At 42.4% G+C, this 18,321-nt stretch overlaps 1 protein-coding gene across 4 annotated transcripts in view; it reads left to right on the forward strand.

Moving 5' to 3' along the window:
* The window catches only part of FCHO2 (FCH and mu domain containing endocytic adaptor 2), a 240,992-nt gene that overhangs the window by 62,112 nt on the left and 160,559 nt on the right, over positions 1-18,321 (forward strand). For all 4 annotated transcript variants that reach the window (XM_073584057.1, XM_073584058.1, XM_073584056.1 and 1 more), the window contains exons 3-6: positions 1,736-1,810; positions 1,922-2,063; positions 2,155-2,307; positions 7,412-7,516. In XM_073584057.1, coding sequence (XP_073440158.1) covers positions 1,736-1,810; positions 1,922-2,063; positions 2,155-2,307; positions 7,412-7,516 — 475 coding nt within the window. The remainder of the gene's footprint in view (positions 1-1,735; positions 1,811-1,921; positions 2,064-2,154; positions 2,308-7,411; positions 7,517-18,321) is intronic.

Raw genomic sequence — 18,321 nt, forward strand, 5'->3', positions numbered from 1 at the left:
TGCAGCCAAAATAGCTCTGACCATGAATACAATTTTTCGTGGATTCGGATAGAGGCCCGTGACTGAGCAATGAATGGGCAGTGTGAAGTGAATGCGATCTATGTGGCCAAAAGATTGGAGTCTGGCACAAATTTTTGTTTTCATGACGTTTGCTGTTTGGGTCTTTAGCTCTTAGACCTGTTTCACACATCAGTATTTTTCGTCAGTTAAAATCCGCTAAAATGGCAGACAACGGATCTGTTCCTGTACTGACCACAACGTTTGGCACCGGACCGCTGTTTTAACGGATCCGTTGAAGGAAGAATTTTAAAGGAACCTGGGAGAGAGAGAGAGATCTTTTTTCAGCCACCAGAAAAGGGTTTAGGGTTAAATTTGCGGCCGAGGCAAATCCTCTGGGCATGCGCAATGTAAAATGCGGATCCGGCCGCCTGAAAAAACGTTGCATGGTCCGTCCAGGCATGTCGGCGGACGCCAAGATTTTGGCGGATCCGCAAAAAAACGGATCCAACGGATGGCCATCCGTCAAGATCTGCCGGTAATGCAACTCAATGGGAAAAAAAACTGCTCTGCCAAGCAAAATGGCGGATCCGTTTTTTTTTTTTTTTGCAAAACGGATTTTGACTGATGGTAAAATACGGATGTGTGAAACAGGCCTTAGGCTAAGTGCACACGTTGCAGAAAATTTCTGCTCAAAAACCTGAATCCCTTCCCAGAAACCACACCTATTTTTCCTGCGGCGTTTTTTTGCGCGGTTTTGATGCGGTTTTTTCCGCAGCGGTTTCTAAACGCATGAAAGAAGCCAAAACCGCGGAAAAATCCACAAAATTAATGTGCATGCTGCGTTATTTACCGCGATGCAGTTTTTTCGCGGTAAAAAACGCATCAATGTGCACAAAAAGTTCAAAATGCATAGAAATGACTGCAGCTTATTTTTAGCGGTTTTATATTTAAAACCGCGGTAAAAACCACTAAAAAAACGCTGTGTGTGAACAGTCTTAGTCAGATGCTTCTATGGTTACTGAGGCACAGTTATCAGGATTTTATAGATTTTTCACTTTTATTGACAAATACGTCAAGTTTATGTAAAGACTCAATATCTACGGCGGTTGACCCTTATTTTTCGAGACATCTGCCCTTGTTTAGTCTGTCCACCTGATTTTTGATTATTGACCACAGGTTTCCAATGGGATTTAAATCTCCTGTCCAGAACCCCAAATTTCTTTTTCTTTTTTCTTTTTTTTTTTTTTTTTTGTTCACCGAGCCACTTAGTTATCACTTTTGACTTGTGACCTGGTCTCCATTATGCTGGAAAAAGAATTGTTCATCACCGAATTGTTCCTTGACCATTGGGAGAAGTTGCTCTTGTGATATACTTATACTCAATAGCCATTAGAAGGATGTGAAGTATTATCGTAAATGGTATCTATTGAAATAATTGTCCATATATTGTATGAACTCATCATTTCCAAAGAGAAGGACACTAAGGCTATATGCAGTCAAGAGTTTTTTGTGAAGTTTTTGGAGCAGAAATTCTCGTAATTCTCTTCAAATACTTGGAGTGTCTGCACTGTTTCTGCTCCAAAAACTCTACAAAAATATTCAGTGCACGTACCCTTCTTGTAGTAGCTCTTCTGTCCAGATAGCTGCAGAAGAAGTTATCCCCATGTGTTAGCACAAAGTGTCCTTATGGCTAAACCTCACAACTCCTTGAATGTTTTGACTTTTTATTTGATAGGTCAGCAATTGAAGAAGCTTACTCCCGATCAATGACAAAACTCGCCAAGTCTACCAGCAACTGCACACAACTTGGGTATGTTAGTTAGGATTCGGAGCCAGTGTTTTTTTTTTTTTTTACCAGGTTTGTGATCCTCTTTTCTCATTTAGAGAAGACTATACTATGCCTGTATGTTATGTGTTGTAGGACATTTGGGCCTGTGTGGGATGTCTTCAAAATATCGACAGAAAAGCTTGCCACTTGCCATCTAGAACTTGTCAAAAAATTGCAGGATCTTATTAAAGACCTACAGAAGTATGGAGAAGAACAGCTGAAGGCACATAAGAAGGTCTGTATTACAGTGCACAGGTTTATGTACTGCTATTACGAATTATTGGATGCTTAACACCGACTGGTTTCCATTTGCTTACATCTGGCAGACGAAGGAGGAAGTATCGGGAACCTTGGAGGCCGTACAAAGTATCCAGAGTATTACACAGTCGCTGCAAAAAGCTAAGGAACTGTACAATATCAAGTGTGTGGAGCACGAGAGGCTGAAGAAGGAAGGCGCCGCCCCAAAAGAGATCGAAAAGGTAATGTCTTCAGTACATGGCGCATCTTCTCACTGGTAATATAACGAAGGATAATGTGACTGAGAACCTGCCAGATGTGAGTTATAAAGAGACAACATGGCAGCCACAAGCAGGCTGGGAGCTGTGGATCTACATTGATGCTGAAGGATTACTCAACTGCACATTTGTCATGGTCATATAGAAGAAAGCCTCTTACCAGAGACTATTGGATGTTCTTATGAACATTTCTATTATGTCCAGGTTATTAGTGTATTGTTACATAAGTGACAGCTGTTGAGTTGCTGTAATGATTCTTTACTTCTAGGGTTAGGATTAGGGTTTCAGCCACATCTTGAAAACTTTTTATATACAGCATGTACCCCAAAAAGCAGATCACAACTAAATATCAGTCGTAATCTTTAAATTCTTCTGTTATGTTAGTTATGACTGTGTGACCTGACAATCATTACTATTACCCTTTAAAGCTCCCACAGGGATTTCTATAAGAGGATAGTGTTTCCACAAACATGTTTCATACTTAAGTGCTGGGGTCTGGCTTCTGACTCCCCTCCACACCCAGCAGAGAAGCCAACACCAGCCAGACATTTCTCATGCAATGCTCATGTAATATGAAAGTCGTTCCTAAAAATTGGTGGGCCACCCTTTATGGTGTCCATAGGCCGTAGGGACACGACTGCTGTATTGGACATCCGTCTAGTTATGCAGTGTTTTTACAGAAGATTTATTGCTTTGCAGCTAAAAATATTTGCAGGATTTTGGAAGAATTGGTTGCGAACCCCTGTAGTGGCAGCTGTGATGGTTGTATGGGGGCAGACTCCCCTCCTTGGTCTGACATTGAGCATGGAGAGAAACAGCTGTAGTGATGGACAAACCCGAACAGTAGAGTTCAAAGTCTGTACCGGATACCTAGTGTCTGTGCACGGACCCCGAACAAGGACTACTCCACTGTTCGGGTTCCGCTGCCCAAACAAAGCTTGTTGAAAGGCTTCAGTACAGCCATTCAACAAGCTTTATGGGTATGCGCACTTCCGGCTCCACAGCAGTATTTGCATCGCTGTGATTGTCCTGCAAAATATGTAAAAAAAAAAAACATGAGGGCTTCTCTGTTTTTGATAACAAGTGCAGGTAAGACAGAACTCGGCTGTCTGGTTTATCTTGACTGGTTACAAATCACCGTATATCAGGTAGAAAGTACAAAGCAAATCAATAAAAATTATCAACCTAAGTACTATGTCAACAATTGAATCATATAAAACATATATTTTATTTGAGTCATTTAAAAAAGTATGACAAATCAAATACGTTTTACTTAAAAATTACGTGACCCATGGTTTCGGATATGGCAGACACTGATCCCTTGATACATATGGATGGACACCGGTCCCCTGTAGTCTGGTGGATTTTCTGAATGACAACTATTTAAGCTGTGTCTAAATCTTTACATGTCTATGTTTGTTTGTTTTTTTCCTATGAAAAAGGCTAGTATGTTCTCCTGATGAACTGATTGGAGGGGAAACGCTTCAAGAATATGCATACTTGGCTACTCATGTGCACAGTTTTCTGTGTAACTAAAGAAGATGTACAACCTCTGTGTGTATGAAATAATTTTGATTTACTGGGAATAAGTACAATATTGGATCTTGACTTGTACTTGATATTTTGAATATACGTTTATATTTTGGTTTGTGGTATGCTGATATAGTCCATTTTTTTTTTTACTGGTGTTAAGTAAAGATTATACAGGACACCAGAATGGGATATCTCAGGACACAGAGTATACATCTATCTATGACAGTTTTTCCACTGGGAATCTGAATTTAATGGCTCAGGAGAAGAAATCTTGGTTTATATTTTGTCCTCTACTTTAGGTGTATTGAATATCTTAAACAATTTTTTTTTTTTGGGGGGGGGGGGGGGGAGTCATCATCTTGGTAAAACTACAAACTATATTGTTCTTTGCCATCTGTCTCTGTAAATCTATACACCATACTGAATTTTGCTGTTTGGGGTTTCTATATTCCATTCTCTTTTCTGTCTAGGAAGGGATAGTCGATGGTGAGCAGGGGCGCCATTGTGCAGGTTAAGGGTGCCAACCTCCACAGCAAGGTAGGATGATAATAGTAGCCTACTAGGGTAAAGCTCTTCCCTTCTTGGAGTGCAGATAGATTAAACTGGGTCTAGTAATTTTTAAGTACAACTTATTTGATTTGTTATACTCTTTTAAATGGCTGAAATAAATGGTACATTTCATATGTTTCAATTGTTGATATAGTACTTAGGTTGGTGATTTATCTTGGCTGTTTATCACAAGTAGTGGGCCCCGTACACCTTTTTTTAAATTATTTAAATAAATAAAAAAGGACTTGGTGTTCCCCTATTTTTGATAACCAGCCAAGATAAAGCAGGAGCTGGAATTCTCCGGCTGGGATGGGGCCATGTATATTTGGTCCCCCCAGCTTAAAAATAGCAGCCCGCAGCCGCTCAGAAAAGGCCCATCCATTATATGCGCCAATTCTGGCTCGTTGCCTGGCTCTTCTCGCTTGGCCTGGTGCTTTAGCAAGCGGGATAATATTGGGGCTGTCAAAAGTAGTAAACACAAACACCAGTGCCTGTCCTTCATTTGTACAAAACACTCCCTGACCCTCTCTTACCCATTTATTACCTTTAAAAAATAAAATAATCCAAAGGGATCTGCTGTAAATCTATCCCACTCAACAACGATCCCCGACACTGTTACATCCGGATGCAGTGCAGAGATGTGACATAAGTAATGTGACTGCTCAGCATGACAGCTGGAACTCGCTTACAGTAGCGGAGGAAGATGGCTGTTGCGATGACATCTGTAAAGTTATTGCAGTTCATAACCAGTGAACTGTGATAACCTTACTGACATCCGTAATGGTAGTTCCCTTTGCACCACTCCACAGGCTCCGTGCTTCCTTGGGGCAACTTCCCACCAAGTTACCAGCAAATTCCAAGACAAATTGTTTCCAAGGCAACAGAGAGATGATTCTATTTCTTTTATTCATCCAGAATGCATCATAAAAGCAACGTTTCGGCCAGCAAGCAGCCTTTTTCAAGCATAAACAAAATGGAAGAAGTTAGCTTCATCTGCCATTTTGTTTATGCATGAACAAGGCAGCTTGCTGGCCAAAAACGTTGCTTTTATGATGCATTCTGGATGAATAAAGGAAATATAATTATCTCCCTGGTACCTTGGAAACAATTAGTCTCTGAGCCTTACTGATCTCAGTGCTCGCAGCATGAGAAATTTTTTGGGTCCCCCCCCTTTTTAATCAGTTAAGGCTACACAGACAGCTGTGAGCTGATATTAATAGCCTGAAAGGCTTCATTGATGATGGCCTCTTCTCAGAATAATACCAGCCCCCAGTTGTATGCTTTCTGTCTGCTGGGAGGACCCCGCGCCATTTTTTTTAAAAAAATTCCTAATTTATTAGATAAATACATGTACAGTAAGATAAACACGCACTGCACTAATCATGTATCTCACTGACATATGTCTTACTATGCACAGGCATTGGCTGGTGAATACTCTCATAGGTGTTGCCTGCTCTCGCTGGTATCTGTTAGACCAGCTGTATGCTGATGAGAGTAGTAGTCATCAGCCGATGCCTGACTGACGGTAACCTTTCCACCACCCAGTCACAGCTGCTGGCTCACACTCTCTCCTCTGTGTGCCATCATTGGAATCCGCAGTGGTTCGCAGTGTGCGACGGCTGTGATCAGCGTTGACTTCAGTACAGTAAAGTTACCCCCGGTTACACAGATAACAGCAGCTTGGGAACCAACGGATGTTCGGACCCCCCATTCACTTAAATGGGGTTTGGGATCAGGTTTGGGTACCATTCTGGTAACTGAGCCAAACTTTTTTTAATAAAATTCGGCCAAACCCAACGGACCAGAACATCCACGGGGTCCGCCTATTGTAACACAACTGCACTCTGTACAATAAATTTTCGAATGCATATTTCTGACATCCAGATAATATATAATGCATGGGTCCTATGCCAATTATTGCGTCTCATGCACAGTACTAGCTGGGTCTCAGCTATGCAGTTGTGCTGCTTTACACCTCTGGTCAGGCAGGAAATTCTCCCTACACAACCTCTTCTAAGCTCAATACATCTATAAGCGGTTAATCTGGCTCCGCTCACTTTTGTATTGAGAGGCGAGTAAGACAGGTGACATCACATCTATTGATACCTGCCGGAATGAGAACTCGCCTGTCCCATTCATCAGATTATGCACATGTCAGTACTTGACATCTGGTCGGGTCACAGTGTCATCTGTGCGATCCGGAAGTCATCATTCTCAATACATTGCTACGAGAGCCTCAGTGATCGTCTCCTAGGTCTGTCTTGTGAGTGTGGCTCTCGGTGCTGATAGAGGAGACTGCGGCGATACGGAAGCACTTTGTAGACAGTCGGCACAGAAGGAACATTGCAAAATGTTATCGTTTTCACCAAGATGCTACTTTAATTACGATTTATTTGTGCTTTTTGCTTATGTGGTTTATAGCCATTTTCTCGCTTGAATAAAGTGTCAGCTCGGCCTTACTGGTTTGTTACTGAATGCCGAGCATCGCAGCCGGATCCAGTGTTTCCTGTATGGTATATTTACTCGGACTGTACTAACCGGTGATCGTGTGTGCTGAGCTCATAGTGATGTGCGGTGTTCATCAGAGGATTTTTCACTGTGGGAAAGGGATTGCCCAGCTAATATAAACCCTGCATTTCAGTCTCCACCCATGCTAAAACAATAAAGTTGTGAATTTGTCACAATCTACTCATGCACATGTCTGTGACCGTGGCATAGAGCATGTGTTGTGACTGGAGGTGGAGATTATTATTTACTTAATGGTTTTTCACCTAATCTGTTAGAGGCGTCCTCTATGTGCGCACAATGGCTGCTATTAGTGGCTGACATGCGGCCTCTGTAAAAGAAATAGATGATTAGTGTATTGGGGGATCACAAGAGAAGAAGGGGGGGGGGTTTAAGTCTAGTTATACTTTAAGCTGATATTCATTACATACCAAGGACAAGTGTGACAGGTCATATAATTATTTATTCTTCATCTTTATAGGCTGCAATAAAAGCCAAAAAAGCTACAGAGGGCTACAAGGCCTGCGTGGAGAAATATGCTGCTGTAAAATCTGACTTTGAACAGAAGATGGCAGAGACTGCTCAGGTGAGAAAAATATCATCTATTTATGTTGATGTTATAGCACCGACATATTCCATGGCGCTTTACAGACATTGTCATCACAGACTTCCCCCAAGTGCGGTGCACCTTGCTGACCGATATATCTTTGTAATGTGGAATAAAAAGCAGCAAACAAGGGGAGAACATACAGATTTCATGCGGATGTGCTATGGATATGGCACTTTGATATGGGGGTCGCTTGTGCGCATGCGCGGTTTTGGGTGGGCCGGGCTCTCGGTGATGACGTCGCGTCTGTGAGATCGCGCTTGCGCGATACTCCTGACGTTGACTTCTCGCGAGACTTCTTCGTGTCTGGGCTTCTCCTGCGGCGACGCGGTGCCACCGCCAGCTATTGGCTATGTCATGCACAGGTATCTATGACCACGTCCCTGTTATGTGTCCTATAATGATTATAATGATTGGTCACAATTTTGGCGCTAATGGTTTAGAGCGCCTTTATTGGTTGGTGCAGGTGGGCCATGTTAGGATCACAGCGATTGGATCGTTGTGGTCATAGCAGCAATGATGCTGGGAGTTCATTGGGTGATCGCTTGGGTCTCTGTGTTTACCTTCGCCTTCTTTCCTCTATTTATGGGATTATTTGGATCCATATAACTGCATACTGTGTTTTTTTTATATTTCAATACCTATTTTATACACTTGATGTTTTGTTTGAAATGTTGTGTATGTATTTTGATATAGGGGCGTTTACAATATGGTGATTGGTTCGTCCACACCATATATTGCCACAAAGTCTCTCATACAATCCTTATTGAAAAAATGACTAAGTATGGAATGGACAAGGCAACTGTTAGGTGGATTCATAACTGGCTTAGTGATCGGACCCAAAGAGTGGTCGTAAATGGCTAAACATCCAGTTGGAAGAATGTCTCAAGTGGGGTACCACAGGGCTCTGTCCTGGGCCCTGTATTGTTCAACATCTTTATCAATGATTTAGATGAAGGAATTGAGGGTAAACTGATTAAATTTGCTGATGACACAAAGCTAGGAGGGATAGCTAATACTAGAGAAGAGAGAGGATTCAAAAAGATATAAATAAACTGGAGAAGTGGGCAGCAACTAACAGAATGGTTTTTAACAGGGAGAAATGCAAAGTACTACATCTGGGCAATAAAAATGAAAAAAGCATATACAGAATGGGAGGAATAGGGCTAAGTGACAGCACATGTGAAAAAGACTTGGGTATACTAATAGATCACAGACTGAATATGAGTCAACAGTGTGATGCAGCAGCAAAAAAGGCAAATGCAATTCTAGGATGTATTAACAGAAGCATACAGTCTAGATCACGTGAAGTCATTATATCCCTCTACTCCTCTTTGGTCAGACCTCATCTGGAATATTGTGTCCAGTTTTGGGCGCCACATTTTAAAAAAGACATCAACAAACTGGAGCAAGTTCAGAAAAGAGCGACCAGAATGGTGACCGGTCTGCAAACCCTGTCTTATGAGGAAAGGTTGCAGGATTTGGGAATGTTTAGTTTGCAAAAGAGAAGACTGAGAGGAGACTTAATAGCTGTCTACAAATATCTAAAGGGCTGTCACATTGTAGAAGGATCAACTTTATTCTCATTTGCACAAGGAAAGACTAGAAGCAATGGGATGAAACTGAATGGGAGGAGACACAGATTAGATATTAGAAAAAACTTTTTGACAGTTAGAGTGATCAATGAGTGGAACAGGCTGCCATGAGAAGTGGTGAGTTCTCCTTCAATGGAAGTCTTCAAACAGAGGCTGGACAGACATCTGACTGGGATGATTTAGCGAATCCTGCTTTGAGCAGGGGGTTGGACCAGATGGCCCAGGAGGTCCCTTCCAACTCTACGATTCTATGATTCTATGATTCATGTTGTCATTTGTTGTACTTCATAAAGACCTCATGGTCGAAACGTTGTATCTATTTTTGGCGGAATAAAAGATATTTACCTCTTCACCTGGAGTGGATGCTGTTCCCCTTTCGGCTATATGTTGGTCCCTTTGGGTCCTGGGATCTTTGGAACGTGCACCCCATTCAATTTGTGTGCTGTTGGCTGCTTCTTTTCTGCATTCATGCGGATGTTGTCTCTAGTCGGTTGTGAACCCCCTTCTCTGTAAACGAACAGGGCGTTTTGCAGTTTTCCCACTTGTTCACATGGGCTTATTTGAGACCCAGGAAACAACACTTGTACATAGCCTCATTGGTCAGTCTGAGCTACGACCCCAAATAACATGATTTGGGTCGGTTTTTACAAACCCCAGTGTTGCGTTCGCCGCTATTAACGGAATAACAGCGACCGCCCCCCCGAAAAAAAAAAGTATGGTTTCCCATTTAATTTCTCTCTCCTATGATGTGATCGCATAGGAGAGAGAAATGGGGTCCCCTGATTCCCATCCCCCCACCCGGTGTCCCTGGACCCTCCTGCATCCTCTGGCCGCCGGCGTCGTCTTCCGGAATGAAAATGGCTGGCGCATGCGCAGTGCGCCCGCCGAGATGTGCCGGCCCGCAACAATAGGAAATTTTTCCTATTGGTTCATTTTGATCACTGTGATAGGGTCTATCACAGTGATCAAAATGAAACAATAGGAAAAAAAAAATCAAATCAAACCCGCCTTTATCACCCCCTTAGTTAGGTAAAATAATAAAAATAGGATTTATTTCCTTTTTTCCATTAGGGTTGGCATTACGGTTAGGGATGTGTTGGAGTTAGAATTGGGGGGTTTCCACTGTTTAGGTACATCAGGGGGTCTCCAAACGCGACATGGCCCCACCACTGATTCCAGCCAATTTTGCGTTCAAACTGTGCTCCCTTCTTTCTGAGCCCTGCCATGCGCCAAACAGTGGCTTTCCTCCACATTCTGGGTATCGGCGTACTCAGGAGAAATTGCACAACAAATTTTGTGGTCCATGTTCTCCTGATACTCTTGTGAAAATAAAAAAAATTGATTCCAAAGTAAACTGTTTGTGAAAAAAGTAAAATGTTAATTTTTTTCCTTCCATGTTGCTTTAGTTCTTGAGAAGCACCTGAAGGGTTAATAGACTTCTTGAATGTGGTTTTGAGCACCTTGAGAGGTGCAGTTTTTAGAATGGTGTCATTTTTGGGTATTTTCGGTTATATTGACCCCCCCAAACTCACTTCAATTAAAAATATGAAAATTGCAAAATTTTCCGAATTTTTGCCAAATTTCCTTTTTTTCATAAGTAAATGCAAGTTGTATCGAAGAAATTTTACCACTAACATGAAGTACAATATGTCACGAAAAAACAGTCTCAGAATCAGCGGGATCCGGTAAAGCGTTCCAGAGTTATAACCTCATAAATTGACAGTGGTCAGAATTGTGAAAGTTGGCCTGGTCATTAAGTACCAAATTGGCTCTGTCACTAAGGGGTTAATGTTACTTTTTTATTTTTCCTCCTTATTAATGTCTGCACGTATGGGTGAGGGCTGCAGACTGATGCTGGGGGTCAGATGTTCGCTGTTAAGATATGAAATGCTTTGCATTCCTCAGGATGCCGGGCGGCCGTGTCTGGGGATGCCGTTGTACTAACACTGGGAAGTGACCACACTATTATTTATTGCAGAGGATATTCTGTGGAAGAAAAGCTTTAAGTAAATAAGGAGCAAGACTAATGTGTGTGTATGGCAATTATGACGGATGGTTTAACTTTTATTAATGTTACTGTTTTAGCTTCTCAAAATAAGCTATAACTCAAAAGTACAACAAAATGCGGGGGTCACAAAATAACTAGATCGCCGTTTTACGTGCAGAATCAGAGACAAATTACCGTACTCTCTAGGATCCCTCTACAGCCCTCCAGGTGAGAAGGATTTTTTCTAGTCAGATAATGAAAAAATGTAATAAAAAAAGCCTCCCACAAAAGTTAGGCACCGGTCAGGCCTGTCGTTTTCCAGCAGCTAAGACCTCCTGCCTTGGCATTAAAAACGCTGCCTTCAAAACCCTCTAAATGTTAACATGTGACGAGTGAATAAAGCCGGAATTTACTTCTTATGGCTAGATGCAGTAATGTTAAATAAAATGCTTTTTTGCAAAAAAAAAGTTGTGTTTTTTTCAGTTTTCCAGCGTGTGATGAGTAGCCCTTTATTTCCTGGCAGGTTCCTGGAAGCACCCTTTAAGGGCCCATCCAGACGGCCATGACTTTTATTGTAGGTAAACACACGGACCCGTGTCATCGGTGTTTTGGATCCGAGTGTCGTCCGGGTCTCAGACTTTACTATCGGTGTTTCATCAGAGATTTTTTTTAAAGTATGAAAAAACTTTCCGAGCATGTCTCTATCCATTGCACTGTGACTTACATGGGTGATTTTGATCCATGATGCGTATTAAATACAGACAAGTCTCTATGATTATTTTTTTTCTTGGAACACACGGTCCACAAAATAAAGCACTGAAATGTGAACACCTCCATAGACTACAATGGGTCTGTGTTCCCTCTCTGAAAACCACATCCAGAACACATAAGCGATTCACAGACGTCTTAATGACGCCTTAGGCCAAATTCAGGCAGCCGTTTGTCTTGGACCGAGTACTGGCTGTGGGTCTTCTGACCCGAACTCGACAGCTTCATATGCAGGAAGCAATGGTCGGTACTCGGATCCGAATACACAGACGTCTGAACTCTGCCTTAAGAGGCAAGCAGTCTGAAGTTTTTCTTTGATTTTTATCCTGCACACAGTCCTTATGTTACATATTCTGTCTCACTATTATTTAGGATCTGCAGGAAGAAAAGTTACTCATTATGTGAGGACCGCGCTGACCGGTGATCTGTAATCTAGATAGCAGGGTATTTATCTTATTATACTCTATTATTATAAGCTTCCAAAGCTAATCAGTTGTGCACAACTCTATACGATCTTCTGTGTATCGGACAGTCTAGTTTTTATGTTTGTCATTTATTACTTTAACCCCTGATGACTCTAGGGTTGTCTGCAGTTGGCAATCTGACGAAGAATGCCAAATAATACAGTGAGACAGCATCTAAACCAGCCCTTCGCTGTGCCCCATATTCACTTTTTTGATCGGTCTGGTCATAAATAAGGGGATAAAAAGTTAGTATTTTTTATGAACACTTTGGCCAAGATTCATTGACTACTGGTGTTGGTCTTGATGAAGGCACATGCTGGATTCAGAAGCCTCTTAACCCCTTCCAGACATATGACGTATGTTTGTCATATGCAGGCTCTCATTCCGAGCCTGCATCTTTCCTGGCAGATGATGACTGTTTTTTTCAGCCATGATCTGCTTCTTAACAGTCAACTCCTGGAGCAGTGCTCAGCCCACAGCTGTTAACCTGTTAAATACTGCCGCCAAACTCTGACAGTAGCATTTAATGCGCGTCGGCAGGATGGTGCGTCATTCCATGCAGCCAACGGCGATGCAATCACGATGGGTTTCTGTGACGACGGGTGGTCTGCTCAAGACCTCCATGCTTGTCATGATGTTAGTACTGTGAAAACCAGCCTGTAGCTGGTGTTCATAGGAGACTATGATTTTCTCTATACATAGCAGTGCTCTGGCTTTGCTGTATATAGTACAAGTGATTGCAGGTTTAAGTCCCCCAATGGGACTAATATATATATAGTACAAATTAAAAAGTTTTTAATATGAAAAAAATAAAGTTCAAATCGCCCACTTTTTTCCACCGATTGAAAATAAAGAAATAAAAAAATACACATATGGTATCGATGCATTTGTAAAAGTCAGATATATCAAAAGTATAAAGTAGATTAACCCGATTGTTAAACTACGTAATTAGAAAAGAAAATAAAAAACTCAATTGCAGTATTTCAGTCACCACAGCACTGCAATAAAATACAATAAGAGGCGATTAAAGCATCGTATCTACCCCCAAAATGCTGTCAATAAAAAGATCAGCTCAGGGTGCAAAAAATAAGCCCTCACCCATCGACCAAAAATGGTAATGTAATGCTTGACTTTAGCCTGTTGTGGTACTGCAGTAGAATCGAACACTTGCCAAAAAGTGGTTTCCATCATCTGGCTATTGTGGAACTACAATTCCCAACTTTACCACATAGACACGCCAAGTGTTTAGTGTGTGTTCTTTTTCTATGTACAGTGACCACTGACGTAGACTGTGAAGGGTAAACTCACAGAGTCCTGAAGTTCTATCTGATTTAGATGTGTAAAGTGAAAGGCTGCGCATACCTGGCAATCGCCGAGCCATTATCCGATAGACCAGTGCAGCCGTGACGTGAGCAGCTTGTTATGGGTAACCGGTGCCTGGCACACGTTCAGTCGTGCCATCAGGATTAATGCAAAACGCCACACCCCGATGTACTCTTAATTCTCTCTGTAGTACGCCAATGTGTCCTACCACAGGCTGCGCTAGCTCTGGAAATACTTGTGTGAGAGCAGCAGAAAGATGAAGAATTCCAGATTCGTGTTCATAGCCAGTGCCGGTCCGCAGTATGAGAAGTCAGTGGTGCCAAATTAAAGCATTTTTCTAACATTGGATACACCTGATCATCAATACGGTTTTTCAGCTCCAGACCCAGACAGGTCGTACGTTATCTGCAGCACTTCCACTATTCATGTGGGACGACGTGCTGCAGACTATTTAGTTTTTAGGCCATACGAGGGATGGGATCGGCTGACACAAAAATGTAGATCGTTCGTCAGCTGATCTCGGGTAATGATTGGAAATAATTAACAAGACCTTCTGATGGCACCGAGCATCGTTCTACACATGATTGCTACAGCGCAGCGCATTGCAGCTCGCTACTGGCCACGCCATGAGCCAGCAGAACCTGCCCTGCTTCTCTCATTAGGTGCGATTTGAGCAGGCGACATTGTGATCGTACATTGCATTAGATAGTGTCTATAATATATCGGCCTGTAGCGCAGTTTTTAGTGTGAGCTGTTGGTTATAGGACCATTCACAGTCTCGTGTGGAGGGATCATTGGAAGCTGCAGTGGATTTCCTAGTAGGTTGGCTCATAACAAGGGCGATCCCAAACGTGAAGCTGCAGGATGCTCCTTTTGCACTTGCTGATGTCGGCATATAATGCTGTCTCACCCATCACATGTTTCCTGCAGGCTTTTTCCTGTTTGCGTGCCTTGCATATACTATATACATTTTTTTTTCTTTATAGAAGTTTACAGCAATGTTAAATGCATCAGGTAGTCTATGAAGCCCGGCTGTTTCCGATATGAAGTGCATCACTATTGTGACTGATGATGTAGCTTACACTACAGCCCTGATCTATCATTTGGGTTTTTTTTTTCTTCTTTTATCACTCTTATTTTTTGTGTCTTTTCTCAAAATAGCGTAAAAACTTTTGCTAAAGTTTCTGGCGTACATAATCACTCCAGGGGATGACTTCAGTACATTTGCAACCAATTTTGCGACTTTTCAAAAAGTTGTAATTGAAGAATCAGGCAGACACATGAAATAGACTTAAAGGGAACCTGTCACCAGTTTTGGCCGATATAAGTTACGGCCATCACCTTTCAGGCCTGATATACGCTCGTACAGCATTGAATGGTGATGGCCGTAATTTATATCGGCCTAAACTGGTGACAGGTTCCCTTTAAAAAAAAAAAAAAAAAAAAAGTGAAAAACACTAAAAATAGGTGCTAATGCAATAAAGAATTCGACCCTAAATGTGCAAAAGTGTGAGGCCTCTATCCTACTGAAATCAGGCTTTTTATTCAGCCCATTTACCGTAGGTGTATAACATCCAGCCCCTCGCATTGCCTTCTGCCTTTACTTTATGCTCGTCTACGGCGCTCAGTGATACCAGCGCAGTCCTGTTATAGGAGCAACCGGTGCAATAAGTCAGTTCGTGGAATTTCTTCCCTCCTATATATTCCCTCGTTGGACTGAGAGTGGTATTACTGAAAAGTAGAAGAGTTTAAGAACCCCAGCAACTCAGCCACCAGGCAGCACCACATAAAGTTAACTAGTAGGGTCGCTGAGTGCTGAAGCGAATAGTGCCATCCCGCAATAAATTCAATAACTGCAGAACTCTAAATATTCTCTGACATTAAAGGGGTATTTTCAAGTTTGAAAGTTGTAATCTATCCACTGGGGGTCCAACTGTTCTTGTGGACCCCCCAACAATTCCAAGAACCGGCGCTCGTAGCCCTGTGTGAATGGAGTGCGGGTCGATCATATACACTGCCTCTCCAGTGATTCCTAGTAGGACCACCTGTGATAGCCGTGCACACCGCTCTGGTGATCTTTGGAACTCCCATAAAAATTATGGGAGCGGGAGTGAGCGTGATCGACCAGCGCTCCATTCATACGGGGTTCTTCGGGATACTCTGGATCGGTGGTGCTCCCGGAACTGTTGGACCCCCAGTGATTGAAAAGATATCCCTTATGTCATAGATACCGGATATCTTTAAAGCTTGAAAATACTTTATCATCAGCACAAAAACTGCGCCAGGAGCTACACAACATAGATTTCCATGGCCGAGCAGCTGCATACAAGCCGTACATTGCCCAGCACGATGCCAAGCATCAGATGGCGTGACATGAAGACCCCACCACTGGACTCTGGAGCAGTGGATACACGTTGTGTGCGGTGACGGGTCATGCCACTCTGTATCCGGCATCTCATGGACCAGTCTGGCTTTCAGTGTTACCTGTCTGCATTGTGCCAGGAGGAGAAATGATAATGATTTCTGCAGGAGAAATGATAAAATGTAAGTGCCTAAGTGACATAGAAGGGAAATTTACAGCTTCATCATTCAAGACATTTTGTAGCTTCCAGGTTTGTGGGAACAGTTTGGAGACGGCCCTATTCTGAGCACCATGACCCTGCCCCAGTTCAGAAAGCAAGGTCCATAAAGACATGGTTGGGGAGTGTGAGGTGGAAGAACTTGTCCAGTCCCCCACAGAGCCTTGACCTCAACCCCTTTGAAAACTTTTGGGAAGAACTACTAGAACATAGATTTCGGGCCAGGCCCTCTCATGCATCAATGTTTGATCCCACAAATTCTCTTCTGGATGAAGGGTAAAAATTCACTCAAATACTCTCCAAAATCTGTCAGAAAACCTCCCCAGGAGAGCGGAAGCTGGTGTATCTGTGAAGGGAACTGCCATGACTGCTCCTGTAGGTGTAATGTGGGTGTCTCGGTACCTTAGCCAAATAGTGTATCTTCTTAGGGAGAAATGATTAGTTTATATCACAGGATGGTGCAGTGAAGATACCACACTGTCAGATATCCCATTTACTATTGTAATGAGCTGACTAATCCTTGAGTGCATTAATACGGGATGTTGTACATTAGCGTCCTTAATGGAGGAGAGCATTAGGAAATGCTAATGTGCCGGCCGGTCACGTGGATTATCTGCAGCCTGCAAGCTCAGTCTTGTGTGTTCACAAAACCCCAATCATCCGATTTGCCTTTATTGGATGCTCATTTATAGACGTTGAGGCATCGCGTCCAGATGATGATTTATGGAATGGATGCAGATGCCTCAGCTCATGTAACATTTAACCTCCTGGGAATATCTTGTATATACATTGCCTGACTCTATCTTGGGTACATCTATAAGAGATTCCTCAATGTATATAAAAAATAAGCAGACTAGTTGAGTTTCCCTAATACATCTGATTATGTCCTGATCTGTAATGCTGTAACCAGACACTTCATTTATTGTGACATTATCCCTGAATATAATAAGGGCATGTTCACATGAGTCAGATTTTCCCGAGAGAATATCCCATTTTCCAGCAGATCTCATCCACGTGCCGCATAGACTGAACAACTTTGCGCATTTCTTGTCTGCAGATCTTCACTGCAGATTTTCCCCCCGTCGGTGCAGTAGCTTCTCCTGCCTTCAGCCATACAGTAGTTCTTCAAAGGCTAAGATCTAGCGCAAGTTGACTCACGCCTGCCAATATAGAGCAGAATCTTAAGCATGTCCTAAAGGCCGTCCCGTCTGATACTCGCTGTGGCTTTTTTTGGGGGGCAAAATATACATTCAGGAGTTAGATTATATTGTGGGGGACAGGAGAAATGCGAGTACCGGGGTATGGGGGATTGTGATTACCAGTTGTTGATACGGATGATTCTTCTGTATTTCCCTTTATATGCGGCTGATACTTGGTAGGAAAGTGACCGGTCACGTGTGTATCCTGTGCGCCCTCTAGTGTCTGCAGTTCATAATGCAGCCGTTGTCATTTGTTTTGGGTATTTTTTCCAATGTTTCTTGTGCATCTTCCAAGCGGTCTAGTTTTTTTTTTTTTTCTTCCTTTTGATGACTGAGCTCTCTATTAATATAGCCCTTAACACTATGAATTGGATGCTTTCTATTCACTGGAAATACAAGGAATTAATCAGCAGATCCCTCTGGTTTTCTCCCAATATGTGCTATCACCTCTGTGGACTTATGATATTTTTCTATTACAGAACTTTGGATTGGTTTTATAGGGATTTGTAAAGCTGCAGATTGTACAGTATGTGGCTGATCTTTAGGAAACACATCTTTTTTTCCACTCTACCATGTGCACTTTGTGTTCTGTGGGAAGTGCTGCCACCTAGTGGATAACAGCCATATTTTTCATTATGAGTAAACTCGTAACTTTCTTTTCAGCCTAAAATACTCCAACATATTACAGAAAGGCTGAGTGAGAAAATCTCCAGGTCTCTGTGTTGCCACAGGAAGTCTGTGTTACTGTTTGGGTTCACCGAAATCATCTCCGCCAGCCAAAGAGCTGCGGTTCCCATGCTGTCAAAAGACAGTGTGAGTGTGCTCAGCTGTGACCGGAGGTATAAAGTTTACCTCCGGTCACTGATGTC

This window comes from Dendrobates tinctorius, unplaced genomic scaffold (assembly GCF_039654945.1).
Source record: "Dendrobates tinctorius isolate UK_male_01 unplaced genomic scaffold, ASM3965494v1 ptg000083l, whole genome shotgun sequence".
NCBI lineage: Eukaryota > Metazoa > Chordata > Amphibia > Anura > Dendrobatidae > Dendrobates > Dendrobates tinctorius.